We start from the raw sequence: 14,164 nt of genomic DNA, 5'->3' as shown, positions 1-14,164 counted from the left end.
TCGCCTTCTTTGTCCTATGTCCTCATAGTCAAACGTTTTCAATTTCTCCAAAGGTATTTGGTTGTCTATAATTCGTTCATCAATTTGACCATGTCTCTGACATATGTGAACTAAAAGTTGTGAAGTATATTTTTATTGGGTATTCTCATACCCAACAAGGATACAAATGTTATAATCTTATTACTCGTAGACATTATGTGCCAGTCGATGTTACATTTTTTTAGCATACTCCATATTTCTCTAAGGGAGGACAATCCTCTATCAATCCTTCTACCACGTCAAAAGATCATTCCTTCGAGTCCTCATCAATACCGTCAAATGAAGGCAACTTGCCTACCGCTCTTCGTAAGGATATATTTTCTTGCACTCATCTTATATCTCGTTTTGTTTCCTTCGTTGGCCTATCTCATTCATTTCCACAATTTGCACTGTCTTTGTCGTCCATGTCTATTCCTAACTCTTTCCAGGAGGCTCTCAACAATAATGGATGGAAACATGCTATGGAAAAAAGGGATGGTCACACTCTTTCAAAATCGAACTTGGACATTAGCTTAGCTACTTGCAGGAAAGTGTGCAATTGGGCGAGGATGGCTGTGTATGGTTAAGTATAAGCCCGATGGCTGAGTGGATGGACTAAAAGTTTAATTAGTTGCAAAAGAGTATTCTCAGACCCTAGGAGTTAACTACTCATAGACTTTCTCCTCTAGCCAAACTTCAATCTTTATATATTGTTGTCTCCATTGCTGCAAATCTAGATTGGTCGTTGTATCAACTTGATGTGAAGAATTCCTTTCTTCATGGAGATCTTGTTAAAGAAGTTTGCATGAAGTAATCGCCTAGCTTTGTTGCTCAAGGGAAGTCCGACAAAGAATGCCACCTTAAGAAGTCAATCTATGGCTTAAAACAATCTCTATGAGCTTGGTTTGACAAGTTCAGTAAGGTGGTATTTGAGTTTGGGATGAAGCGTAGCTAAGCTGACCACTCTGTCTTTGTAAGATGAAGTGAGGCAAGTGTTGTGTTGGTTGTGTACATAGATGATATTATCATCAGTCATCACTGGCAGTAACAGTACAAGTGTTGACAAGTTGAAGAAGTTTTTATACCAACACTTCTATACAAAGGATTTAAGACACCTTTAACACTTCTTGGATGTTGAGGTGGAAAGGTCGAAGGTGGCCATTAACTTATCACAATGAAAGTGTGTGATGGATTTACTAAAAGAGACAAGTTTTCTTAGACCCAAGCCTGTGAAAACTCCCCATGGATACAAATCAGAAGCTGAGTGTGGATCAAAGGGAATTGTTTGATGATCCAAGGAGATATCACCGACTTGTTGAAAAATTGATCTACTAAATGATTACCTGACCGGATATCACTTATCCAGATGCTGTAGTCAGTCAGTTCATGCAGGCTTCTTGTATTCCCCATATGGAGGTTATGCTTCACAACCTCTGAAATTTACAAGGAGCTCTTGGTCGTGGTATTCTCTCTACAAGAGAAATGACCATCTTCAGGTAGAAGGGTGTTTAGATGCAAATTGGGCTAGCTCTCCATTTGACAAGTAGTCTACAATGGGTTTTTGTACCTTCGTAGATCATCTTGTTACATGGAAGTGAAGCATAGTTGCTCATTCAAGAACTAAGGCAGAAAACAATGTAATGGTCCATGCAACATGTTAACTCATTTGATTAAAGACGTTGATATGTGAGCTTGGGTTTCTGATTGATATCCTTATGAGATTATATTGTGATAATCAAGTTGCTTCTTACATTGCTCATGGCAATCACTTTTTTGAATGATATTCAAGAGAAGAACGTTCTAGAAAGATTCATAGAATTAGAACAACTATTCCTGTTGGACGAAATGAACCCACTTTATCATGAAAGAACCAAGCAAATCGAAGCAGACTTTCACTTCATCCGGGAGAAGGTTGCTAGCAAAGAAATATGCATGTCGTTTGTCAAGTCTCGAGATCAAGTGGCAGACACAGTGTTTTAAATAGTGTGTAGCGTATAGCATGGTGTTTGGCCCTCTATAGCGTGTAGCGTAAGCTACACAATCCTTAATATTTTTAATTAAAATAATAAAACATGTGATAAAATTTACAAAATGCATAATTTCTATGAGTTCTTGACTACGAATCTGGATCATCAACCACCTATTTCGATGCAAAATCCCCCTCTCTTTGCCTTTAGACATTTCTAAGTATGACTTCTTTTTTATTTATTGAAACATCACAAATTCATGATATAGACCACAATTTGGAGATCCGGATTGATCAAGTGCTCTATCTACGATATGGACCACAATTTGGATGGTCCGGATTAGTTTAATGTAGTGTCATGTGTCCTAGGTATAAGTAATCACCATTTTAAAATAGGTGTTTAACTAACATAGAAAAAACACTTGAAAAAAATGAGATTTTAGGTAGCTTACGCTATCCACGCTACGCTATATGTAGTGTACACTACATGCACTATAGCTTACACTACATACCTTGTAGCTTACGCTACACGCTACACTAAAACGCTACAAAAAACACTGGGCAGACATGTTTACGAAGGCTCTAAGTCATGTTCATCTAGATTGCTTCTTTATTAAGCTAGGCATTCACGATATATATGCTCCAACTTGAGGAAGGACTGTTGATGGCCCATATTGGTCGCATGTGTAGTCTATTAAGCCAACTTCAGTTCTTTTGCGAGGCTCTTTTTTTTGTGTGTGTGTGGAGGGGTGGGTGGGTGGGTGGGTGGGTGGGTGCAGCAAGGTTAAACATGTGTCGGATTAAGTCTTAGGCATGGGCTAATATACTGCAAAGACTTTAAGGGCATACTTGTAATTTTACATTAATTAGTGAAGCCATAATCTAATAAAGAATAGAGGTGGGGTGTGTGGAGGCTATTGCAGTCCCCTCTCTTTCTCCTCTTTCTCTCTCCATTACATTTTTAAGAACAGTAACAAAAGCTATTAGAACTCTTAAACCTATTCCTCCGGTAAGATAAGGATTTGGTAGGCTCAAGCTTTGGCGTGTACCTGTAATCAATTACTTTCCCTTCACGTTGCCCTTTCGAATCCAAGCGATGTCGCATATCCAAATGGTTTCTTGGTTTCTCCTAAACAAATATTTAAAATCGAACTTTAATTGAAATTTTTTATATAAAAAAAACATAGATATATATATATATATACAAGATAGGCCATTGGAGGGGCAAGAATGAATAAGAACATAATGAAAAACACAATACAACTCCCTCACTTGTAAGTTAGCCATCTAGTTTGCATCTTAATGTATAAAAAATAAAAATAATGAAAACTTGATTTTCATGACTATGCTCTAATCTCATGCAGTATGATATTACAACATTATGTAACACAATTATAAAATATGAGATGCAAAACTTCAAATTTCACCACCAACCTGGAAAAGGCATATAGGACCAAATGACAAAAGGTGATGATACTTAGTTTTTTAAACAGCAAAAGAAAGGAACCAACGTCATAATCATTATAGACTTCTCATAGCTATCTGGGGTCGCTCAAAAATCCTGACCTAACTATTTGGGTTCAGGTTATCCTACATCAATCAATCCCAAGGCCTTATCCTCGGAAAGTAAACAGCTCTTCTCTTCTCCTGTTCCTTCATTGCCTCCAGCCTGGATAAACTCCTACTTCTTGCCTATGGCCCTCTGGACTGTAGAGGACAATAACCCAAACCACTTCCCCCATACACATAGTTAATCCTTTTGTTGCTTCTCCTCGGTTCCAAACCTAACAAAGTCCAAACCTCTTGTTTTCCCTTTCTTCTAGCTTGTGATTTAAGGTCCCTAATCACTCTTGCCTCCTTAAACAAGCCGAAGCTGCTGAATATTAGCAGCCCTGTGATACCATACAGGAGTTCATGAATATTTAAACAAATGTCGTTAATCGATGGGCAGAATTCTCTAACCCATGTGATTTTGGGGATCTGAACAATCTATGGTGGGTCCAGCTATTTGGGCAGTTCAGATTTGAAGTAATGCCATGTGTTTATTGCGGTCTAGTTAGCACTGGTAGTATAATGCCCAGCATGCTATCCTTTCCATTTAGCTTAATCAAGAAGAAATTGCAAATATTAATAGCATTTCTTAGATTTCATAATGAGGATGTAGCCCTCAAATTGTTATAAGAAGCCATCCCCCAAACCACAAATCACTACAAGCCAAGACATGCCATATATATTTCTTTCTTTTATCTTGACCCCCCCAGTTCCATGCTTGAACAAGGATGTTTATTGAGCTAGGCATAGTCCAGCGCATGTCAAAGACAACCAAGATCTTCCTCCATATCACAAAAGAAAATTACAACGGATGAAGAGGTGATCGACAAACTCTGCATCGTTGAGGATTCTATAGGGTTCTTAGATATAAGGAGGAAAGGTCCTCATTAGTAACCATCCTCAAGAAGTTATAAGCTTTGGTGCTCTTGTATAATACAAAGTACTCATCCATTCTCTTCTCTCTCTTGCATCCCAGTGGGTTGGTGCACAACACTTGGTGTTTGCACTTGGGGGATAAGCTGACACATTCGTGACAGGACCATGAGCCGAGTGGCACACGGTCCACACTTGGGGGAAGCACCTGGGCTGTGAGTGACACTCTGCAATGAATCTGATCTACATCTGTATGCCTCTGATGTTGGCAGGTTTTGATCTTATTCTCAAAATTTATCTGATGATTTATAATGTAAGCCAACAAAAGAATCCTGCAATATTTTCAAAATATCTAAGATCTTTTGCACAATGCCCATATATAAGTACTACAATTTTCTATGATACAAAATACATGAATATACCACCGAAATCTATCGAGCGAGGTCAGCCTCCACCTTTTTTTGTAAGGAGAGAAATAAAATGTTATTAAAGAGGAAAAAAGAATTATACTACGAGAAATGTTTCCCCAAAGATAACAGACATTTTACGGATACCCTCCTGCTTGAGAGGATCAGCCTTGGAGTTCGTTTCCATCATGGCAGGGTTTTTGTTCAACAACAGTCCAGTGATATCTATGTAAAGATGGTCAGAGAGATCAACCTTTGGTTTGGAGGAGGTTTGTTTTCTGTTGTGGGGTTTTCCTCTAGAGCTGTGGTCGTTGGAAGCTTTCTGGGTGGTTGGCTCTTGCTTAGGGGAGGTAATTGTTGTTGATCAGGTGACGGAATCTAGGGAGGAAGTCAGTGCTATGAGGCTCTGCATAAGGAGAAGGAAGACAATCGTTGATCCAAAACTCATCCCGATTGCAGTTGGGGAGAAGGTAACAATTCATGTTGAAAGAGAGGTGCGAGGGGGTCATCTATGGAGGAGGAGACTGCGAAGCAAGAGCGGGGAGGCGGTCGATGGCAAAGGTGCACCATCTCCATAGTCCAGCAAACCACCAAGAGGGAAGGAGAAAAATGGACGGAGTGGTAAGCAAGCAGTTGGTGACCAGGACGGCCTCTCAAAGTAACACGTGGAAAGGAGAATGAGACTTCTGCGACAGTGATGGGACGTGACAAACATGTGACAGCCGATGATGGTTCTCAAGCTGCCAAACAAGTGCTATGCGGAGGCTCGGAGCTCAGATGCCTACATTGGCAAGGACATTCAATCGGATTGGGACATGTAGCAAAAGGAGGGGCGGGTCTCGGTGACAGGTGTCTAGAACAGATCCCTTGGGTCGACACGTCCCTAATAACAGGAGGATTGGGGCCAAGGCAGGATCCAAACCTGACAGGGGTTCTATGCCTATTGATTCGATGGTGACACGTGGAAAAGGCGCGGATGGAGATGAGGATAGGTGTCCTTGGGGAACCACTAAGCCTCACGCTAGTGTTATCCAGTTCATGTGTGCATAGTTAATCGTCTCTGAACGTATGACAATTCCTGGCCACATGCGTGATTACCCGATTATAAGAGAGGCTGACTAGCGCCATTTAGTGCTAAAGGCCTGGAAGGAGGGTGGGGAGTGCAAGGTAGGCCCTCTACTAGAGAGCTTCAAGGATCCTTCCACTTGGCATGCGCGCAGTGGGGTTGAGGATGACATGGTCACCAACATTCAACACCAACAGGGAGGAACCCTTTGGAAGCGGTTCGACCAATTATCCTAGCCCAAATGTCCAAGCGATGGTGGTGATGTCTCTGAAGGACGCTTCTAATGTGGAGGTTGCAAAGAAAACCCAGTTGGGAGCCAATGCAATGAAGAGTTGTTGTTGGATACGATGGATGTCACTCCTCTTCATATTACCAAAGTTATAAAGGAAGAGACATGCAGTTTGATTGTTACCCCAAAACCGTTGAGGTTATTATCAATATGGATGGAGCGGAGCCATGTTCCAACAAAGGTAGATATGCTTTGGATGAAGGAACTATTGTGAGGGGGAAACTAGTGAGAATCACTTATGGGGACAACAACGAGGAGGCCCTTGTGGTGCTAAAGTTTGTGGAAGGGCATAGAGAAATCCCAGGAAGTTGTTCCAATGATGCCCAAGAAGACTCCAAAAGAGTGGAGAGAATTGAGTAACCTCGAATCATCAATCAATTATGAGTCAGGGGTCAAGTCAAGCATGGCTAAGAAGGGGAGAGGGGTAAGAATGGTTTCCCAATGATAGTTCTATGTTGGAACGTCAAGGGCCTGTGGTACTGAGAAAAGGTATCGGGTGCGAGAAGTGTGCCCGAGAACCAACGCTTAGATCATTGCTTTACAAGAAATGAAATTCCAGTCAATCGACGAGAAGAACTTAGATTCGATTTGGGGGGGTAAAAACAAAGATTAGGTTTCTGACTGCAATTGGTTCGGCTGGGAAAATTGTAATGGCGTGGAATACTGAAATCTAGAGCAAGGAGTTCTCATGCGGCTCATTAACAATGTTGAATGTTCTCAAGGATAGTGTTTCAGACTTTCGTTGGACTTTCACTTTTATGGGCCTTATCATTTAGATCTAAGATCGATGTTGTGGGAAGAACCAAATATACTTCGGGACAGATGGTCGTTGCCGTGGTGCATGGGAGGGGATTTTAACATCATAAGATTTTCCCAAGAGAAATTGAATGGCAGTCATATAACTCACAATATAAAAGATTTTTTTAATTGGATGCAAAGGAACGGATTGGTAGATATCCCACTGAGAGTTGTCATTTTTACTTAGAAAAACGGCCAAGAAAGGGCTATTCTATTTCGCCTCAACAAGTTTTTACTATCGTTGGAGTGGCTAGAGAAGTTCCCACTTGTTCACCAACATGGGGTACCTAGATTGGTTTCTGATCATTGGTCGATCGTTTTAGAGGTTGCGGATGAGAATTTGGGCCCGAGGCCTTTTCATTTCGAGCTAATGTGTCTTCCGGTGGAGGGGTTTATGCATCTAGTCAAAGAATGGTGGGAATCAATCGAAGTGGAAGGCTACGCAGAGTTTAAGTTAAACCAAAAACTAAGGAGCATGGTGTCTTAAAGGCCGTTACGTAAAGATAACCGTGGCAACCATTACAGGTTATGGTGTCATAATGGTCGTAACAGCTATTATGCAAAAATGACATGTAACCACCATTAAAGGCTCGTTACACCCCCTGTAAAGGCAATAACAACCCTGTAATGGTCTGTTACGGAGCTAATATAGGTTTTTCAGATTATTATTTTTTCAACGTTATGGGGTAGATATAGGTTTTTCAGATTTTTTTTCTTTTAATAAAAATAAAAAATAAAAAAAATATTATAACGGCCATTACAGGGGTAGTAACAGTCGTTACAACCCGTATTGCAAGGGGAATGGTGGTGGCCATTATGGCCACCATCACCGTTACGGAATACCTTGCTAAACAAGTTAAAAGAGAAGATTAGTCTTTGGAAGAAAGAAGTTCTTGGGGCCAAGGAAGTCGAGATGGATAATATTCTCAAGAAAATCCAAGAGATCAATGTGAAGGAAGAAGGGGAAGTGCTCTCAAAGGATAAGAAAGGTATATGTGCAAATTTAGCTTTGGAGTATGCGAGAGAGCCAAGTGGAGCAGGAGATTAAGTGGAGATAGAGATCAAGGGCAATCTGGCTAAAAGAAGGGAACAAGAACATGTGCTATTTCCATAGCATAGCAAGCGCTAGAGTTAGATTCAACATAATTGGAAGCATAAAAGTGGGTGGGCAAAAGGGTTGAAGAAAAATCTAAAGTTTGTGACTCTATAGTTCACTTCCACAGGAGACTGTTAACAAGTGAAAAATGGAGACAACTTCGTATGAATTTTTATTTTATTTTTTTATAATAAAAAAAAAGGCCATATGGTTTTCCTATGGCCTTCTTTCAAGTTGTTTGGAACGTCATGAAGAAGGATGTGGTTGACTTCATTTCGGAATTTTTTTTAAAAGAGGTCAGTTGTCGTTAGGGCTTAGGGCATCCTTTATAGCTATCATCCTAAAGATTAAGGGTGTGGAGAACCTAGAAGACTTTAGGCCTATTAGTCTTATCGGGAGCCCTTAGAAGATTCTGGCAAATATCCTTGCTACCAGGGTCAGATTGGTGCTTGCAAATGTCATATTGGAAAAACAAGGAACGTTTGTAGCAAGAAAGCAAATTATGGATAGCACGTTGCTCGCCCATGAGTGTATTGACTCCAGGCACAGGGGAGGCAAGGTGAGGATGGTCTGCAAACTAGATATTGAGAAGGTATATGATCATATCAATTGGAGGTTCATGGATTATATGTCGGGCAGGATTGGTTGTGGGGAAAAAAAATGGAGAGGATGGATCCAGGAGTGTGTTCGGTCAGCTTCATTTTTTGTCCTCGTCAACGGTTCCCCACAAGGTAATGTTCAAAAAATTGGTTCCTCGCAAGGTTACTTTGAGACCTTAAGAGGCATTCGCCAAGGCGACCCGCTCGTCGTATTATTTGTTCTAGTTGAGGAAGCACTTAGCAGAATGCTTCACAAAGGTCAACAAATTGGCTTATTCACCAGCTTTAAAGTGGTGGATTCAGGCAGTCAGATCTCTCACTTACAGTTTGCATACAATACCACTCTTTCTTGCAATGTAGATGAGACTATGATTGATAATATACAGAAAATTGTGAGGTGTTTCTAAGTAGTCTCAGGCTTGAAGGTCAACGTGCCTAAAAGCAAAATGTTGGGCATATTGACATCTAATGATGAGGTAGCAAGACTTGCAGAAGTTTTGGATGTGGGATTGGTTCCTTCGTGTCAACATATTTGGACCTTTTGTAGTGTATTGGTAAGCTAGTTAAGCACATATGGGATAGTGTTAAAGCAGATCGAAAGGAAGCTTTCAAGATGGAAAAGATGTTATCTCTCGTTGGGAGGGCGTCTGACACTCATCAAAACCACGTTCTCGAACATGCCCTCATGCCTCTATTTTAGTGTCCTAGGGGGGGGTTCTAAATAGATTGGGAAAACTATGGTGTGATTTTTTATGGAGGGAGGCAAAAGACAAACAGAAATTTCAACTCACGAAGTGGGAAGAGATTTGCTTACTAATTGATGGGGGAGGAACAGGTGTAAGGTTTGTTTATTCTATGAATTTTACATTGCTTAGGAAGTGGATATGGAGGTTTGTTGTGGAAGAAGGAAGGTTGTGGAGGGAAGCAATTGCTAGTAAGTATGGCACCTAGGATAGGGGATGGTGGGTCAGAGATTCATCTCAGTATAAGCCTTCAGACTTGTAGAAAGCTACTTACTCAGTGGCCCCTAAATTTATGGAAGGTGTCTTTCTCGGTTGGAGATGGGAGATGCATTCAATTTTGGTTCTTAGTGCAAAGGGAGACTTGTTCGTGAGGAGTTCCCAGTGCTAGTCAATCTCGCTCCGAAGAGGAACATGACAGTCGATTAATGCTTCTCCTTGATAGGCGGCGTGGTAGTGCGGTCTCCTCGTCATTGGGCTCTAGGGGACAACGAAGCAGAAGACTTCGTAAGCCTTCTCAAAAGACTTAAAAGCATGAATCCTAACATGGGGGAAGGTGATGCTCTGGTTTGGCATGCTCACAGGTCAGGCAGATTTTCGGTGCTTTCCTTCTATAAGCTGGTCAGGAAGCATAGCCGAAGCGCATCGAGTCATAATTTTTATTTTGGCACTATGACGCTCCTCCTAAGGTGGTTACATTCATTTAGTACGAAGAAGGTGCCTACAGTTAACAATCTCATTAAAAGAGCTATGACCATTCCCAACATATGCGTTATGTGTATGAATGATGATGAGTCGATTGCTCATGAATCTCTTCATTCACTATCATTTTGCTAGGAAGGTGTGGGTGGGATAGGTTCTAGGTTCTACTTTTTTCCATATGCTTTGGGTTATGATGGAATCTATTGAGGCATTCATTTCACGATGGCAGGGGGGGAGTCGGAAAGGAAGGAAAGGCAGTTTGGAGGATGGTCTTGATGGTGGTTCTATGGTCCATTTGAGGATAACAAAGAGACTCCGTGGATGGGATTGTTAGAAACGCTACGACCTTTGTAGTTAATTGGATTTCTGGCCTTGAGGAGGTGGATGTTTGTAATGTCCTACCCTTATTGTGGTTGTGATCGATGTTCGAACTATCGGTATCGCGCAATGTATCGCACCCTTGGGATACAAATACGTATCGGTTATCGTATGGGATATATCGTTTGTATCGCATAATTTATCGCACTTTTTGGGAAACATGGGGAAACATTGGGAAAATGGTTGAATTTTTCAGTGAAACTTTAGGGATTATTAAAAAAGACCTTAATACACACTTTTAAATCATAAAATCTCAAAAAAGAAGTGCACATAATAGGTTTCCTTTGTATAGGGTCTAAGCTATGCGTTGTCCTATTGAACTAAGACAACTATATTTAGTATCCACCCCGTCCATCTGTTTTTCCATATCATTTTAGGACATTATCCAAAAATTGAAGTAGATCCAATAATCAGGTAGACCATACCATAGGTAACAATGGTGATTTCACATTAGTGGGCCACAAAAGTTTTGGATCAAAGTTGATAATTGTTTTTCTCTTCATTCAAACTTATGTGAAGTTATCAGCAGATTGGATGCCTAATAAAATATAGGGAAAATTAAGGTGCACTCTAAGAAGTTTTTAATGGTACCATGTTCAACTAACACCGTTTCCTTGAGTATAGATAGTCCACCTGATAATTGGATCTTCTTAATTATTGGGATCATGTTGTAAAATGATCTAAAAAAATGGATGGACAGAGTGGACACAGAATACACACGTCAAGTTGGGCCCCACGGTACGGCTGTACGGTCTTGGGTGAGGTGGGGTCTCACCTAATCCGCTCCCTGGACCTCGTATAGTACTGAGTAAACTCTATTGGGCCCACCGTGAATGTACATGGTTTATCCATGCTATCCATCGGTTTTTCCGGCTCATTTTAGGGGTCGAGCACAAATTTGAAACATATCCAAAGCTCAAGTGGACCATACTGCATTAAGCAATAAGAATAATGATTTCCACTATTGAAACCTCCCTAGGGCCTACAGTGATGTTTATTTTTCATCCAACCTATTCATAAGATCACAAAGATATGGATAAAGGAAAAGAACAAATATCAGCTTGATCCAAAACTTCTTTGGCCCCCAAGGATTTTTTAACAGTAGATGTTCAATTCGCACTATTTTCTGTGGTGTGGTCCACTTGATCTTTAGATATGCTTCATTTTTTGGGCTAAATCCATAAAATTATATGGTAAAATGGATGGACGGAGTGGATAAAATACATGAATTAAAGTGGGCCCCACAGAGTTCATGCAGTACACCACTCACTATGCTATCCGCTTCCCACCACACTGCCAAGATGGCAGTGACGCTCCTCCAACTCGAGTTGTACGAACAGTTCAAAGTTACATGGCCCCACAATAATGTATTTATTATATCTACACCGTTCATGCATTTGGAGATACCATTTTAGATCATGAGCCCAAAAATGAACCATATTCAAAGCTCAAGTGGACCACACCACAAATAGCAGTGGGGTTGATTCTCACCGTTAAAACATTTGTAGGGCCCACCATAATGTTTATTTTCCATCCAATCTGTTCATTTGGTCACATAGACCTGGATGAAGAGGAAAAACATATTTCATATTGATCCAAAACTCCTGTGACCCCAAAAGGGTTTCAATGGTAAACGTTCAATCTCCCACTGATGTTTGCAATGTGGTCCACTTGATCTTTAGATCCGTCTTATTTTTCAATTCAAGCCTTACGACGAGCTCGCCAAATGGACGAACGGTTTGGATATAACACATACCTCATGATGGGACCCACGGATCTTGGCGACATCAACACACCATTCAACTCGGTGGTGTGCGGTACACCAACCAACTCGATTTCCATAAAAAGGGCTCGTACGCCCTTTTTTAAGAAGCAGAGGATTCTGGCCTCTCCCAAATCTCACATATATTCGGATTTCAACGAGGATTTCTCCGGATTTCAGCAAGGATTTCTCCGAATTTCGCCCAAATACTCGGATTTCTCCAGATTTCGACGGATTTCTCTCCCAAATTGGAGATTTTGTTTGCACTAACCTACGAACGATGCTTTGATACGAATGGCCCACCAAAGGGAAGTTTCCGATCATTGCAATCTCTTGTACAAGTATCGAAATCCACCTGTTGAAAGTTTCTCTATATATATTTTTAATTTTTCCAATTTTTTTGGGATAATGATGTTGTCCCGAACGATATTTTGTGTTAAAATATATAAAAATAAAAATAAAAATAAAAAAATAAAAAAACTTTCTTGGTATCTTTCAAAGGTTTCGTGTCGCCGGACCGCGATACCGATAATATTGGCTGATAGTACCAATATTTCGAACATTGGTTGTAATTTTCTGTCTTAGTATTGCTAAGCAGGGTTTTCTTAATAATTTTTGTTAATTCTAAAAAAATAAATAAATAAAATAAAATAAAAAACACAAAAATAAAGGGAAAAGGAAGTCAGTTTCAACAAAGTTCCCTAATCTTTTCTGTCCAATCTACCACTAACAAGGATAGCCATCGCGCTTTCGCCCAATGAGGCACATGTATGGGGGTTGCCTGCTATGACCATTGGAAGCAAATGAATATGAAAATGTTCTTTGATACCAGTCCATCAAGCCTTTATATTGGCCTCATTTAAGTCTTCTCTTCAATAAGCATCAAAAACAACCTTTATCTTGCTAGCAACTTATGTAGTGAATGCATGGTTTTAAATCTCAGTTTCCGAGTATGACTCACCTAGGGAATTGAAACTGGTATGACTCATTCAGAATTGTTTGGCCAGTACATGTTCATGTTTCAATGTATAAATCAACAAGGTAACTTTTGCATGATCGTCTGCATTTTTTTTTCTTTTTCTTTTTTTATGGGTAATAAGCATTTGGTGAAAATTTAAAAAAATTAAAAAGATGACTTTGAAGTCAAAATAATAAAATGTAAATCAAGTACAGATAGTTAACTTTAAACATTCCATAAGATTAAAGGCCTGTATACTTGACGACACACTATAGTTGCAATGACATAATGTAGTATAATTGGTAAGATTAAGCTTCATACATGCTCCATATCAGCTAACAGTAAAATGCAAAGCGAATGAAAGAACACATGGAAAGATCTCTTACATTAGAAAGTCCAATCTCTATCTCCTCCTGCAAAATGTTCAGTATGACGGTCAGAGCCCAGACTCAATGATTCAAAAAGTAACTCAAACGATTCCTCAAATATACAAAAATTAGTTCGAAGATTTGACATAGAAACTTCTAACATGATATCCCAAGTTCCAACCAAATCTAGGAATTTTCTCTGTGAAGCATCAAGCTTGTACTGATTTAAGGGTTTGAATATAAGTTCGTGAAACAGAAAAGAAAAAGATATAGAAGCACACAAACACGAGTTCTCCAATCACCAAAAAAAAAAAAAAAGCAAAATGAAAGTAATGCATTGTACCTTCCACTGACAATCAATTTAGTGAAAAAAAAAAAACAATCGAATCAAGACTGCAGAATCCCTGCAAGTTCTTCAAAATTGTCATATGCTTTCAAGAAGATAAATATGGCTAACAGCCTCCAAAGTCCTAAATCAGTCATTGATAATAAGAGGAAAGAATAAAATCACAGATAGACTGCGTTTCCTTATTTTGGGGATGCTAACTCCAAAATATAAAGTTTACATTTGGAAAGAAATTTTATTTGAGTTC

At 39.9% G+C, this 14,164-nt stretch overlaps 1 protein-coding gene across 1 annotated transcript in view; it reads right to left on the bottom strand.

Annotated features, from left to right (window-relative positions):
* The window catches only part of LOC131243348 (uncharacterized), a 41,678-nt gene that overhangs the window by 23,052 nt on the left and 4,462 nt on the right, over positions 1-14,164 (bottom strand). Inside the window, exons 2-3 of the mRNA XM_058242646.1 lie at positions 13,590-13,616; positions 3,034-3,113 (exon numbers count right to left, since the gene is read on the bottom strand). Coding sequence (XP_058098629.1) covers positions 3,034-3,113; positions 13,590-13,616 — 107 coding nt within the window. The remainder of the gene's footprint in view (positions 1-3,033; positions 3,114-13,589; positions 13,617-14,164) is intronic.

This window comes from Magnolia sinica, chromosome 4 (genome assembly GCF_029962835.1).
Source record: "Magnolia sinica isolate HGM2019 chromosome 4, MsV1, whole genome shotgun sequence".
Taxonomy (NCBI): Eukaryota; Viridiplantae; Streptophyta; class Magnoliopsida; order Magnoliales; family Magnoliaceae; genus Magnolia; species Magnolia sinica.
This window is presented reverse-complemented; position numbering and strand designations above follow the sequence as displayed.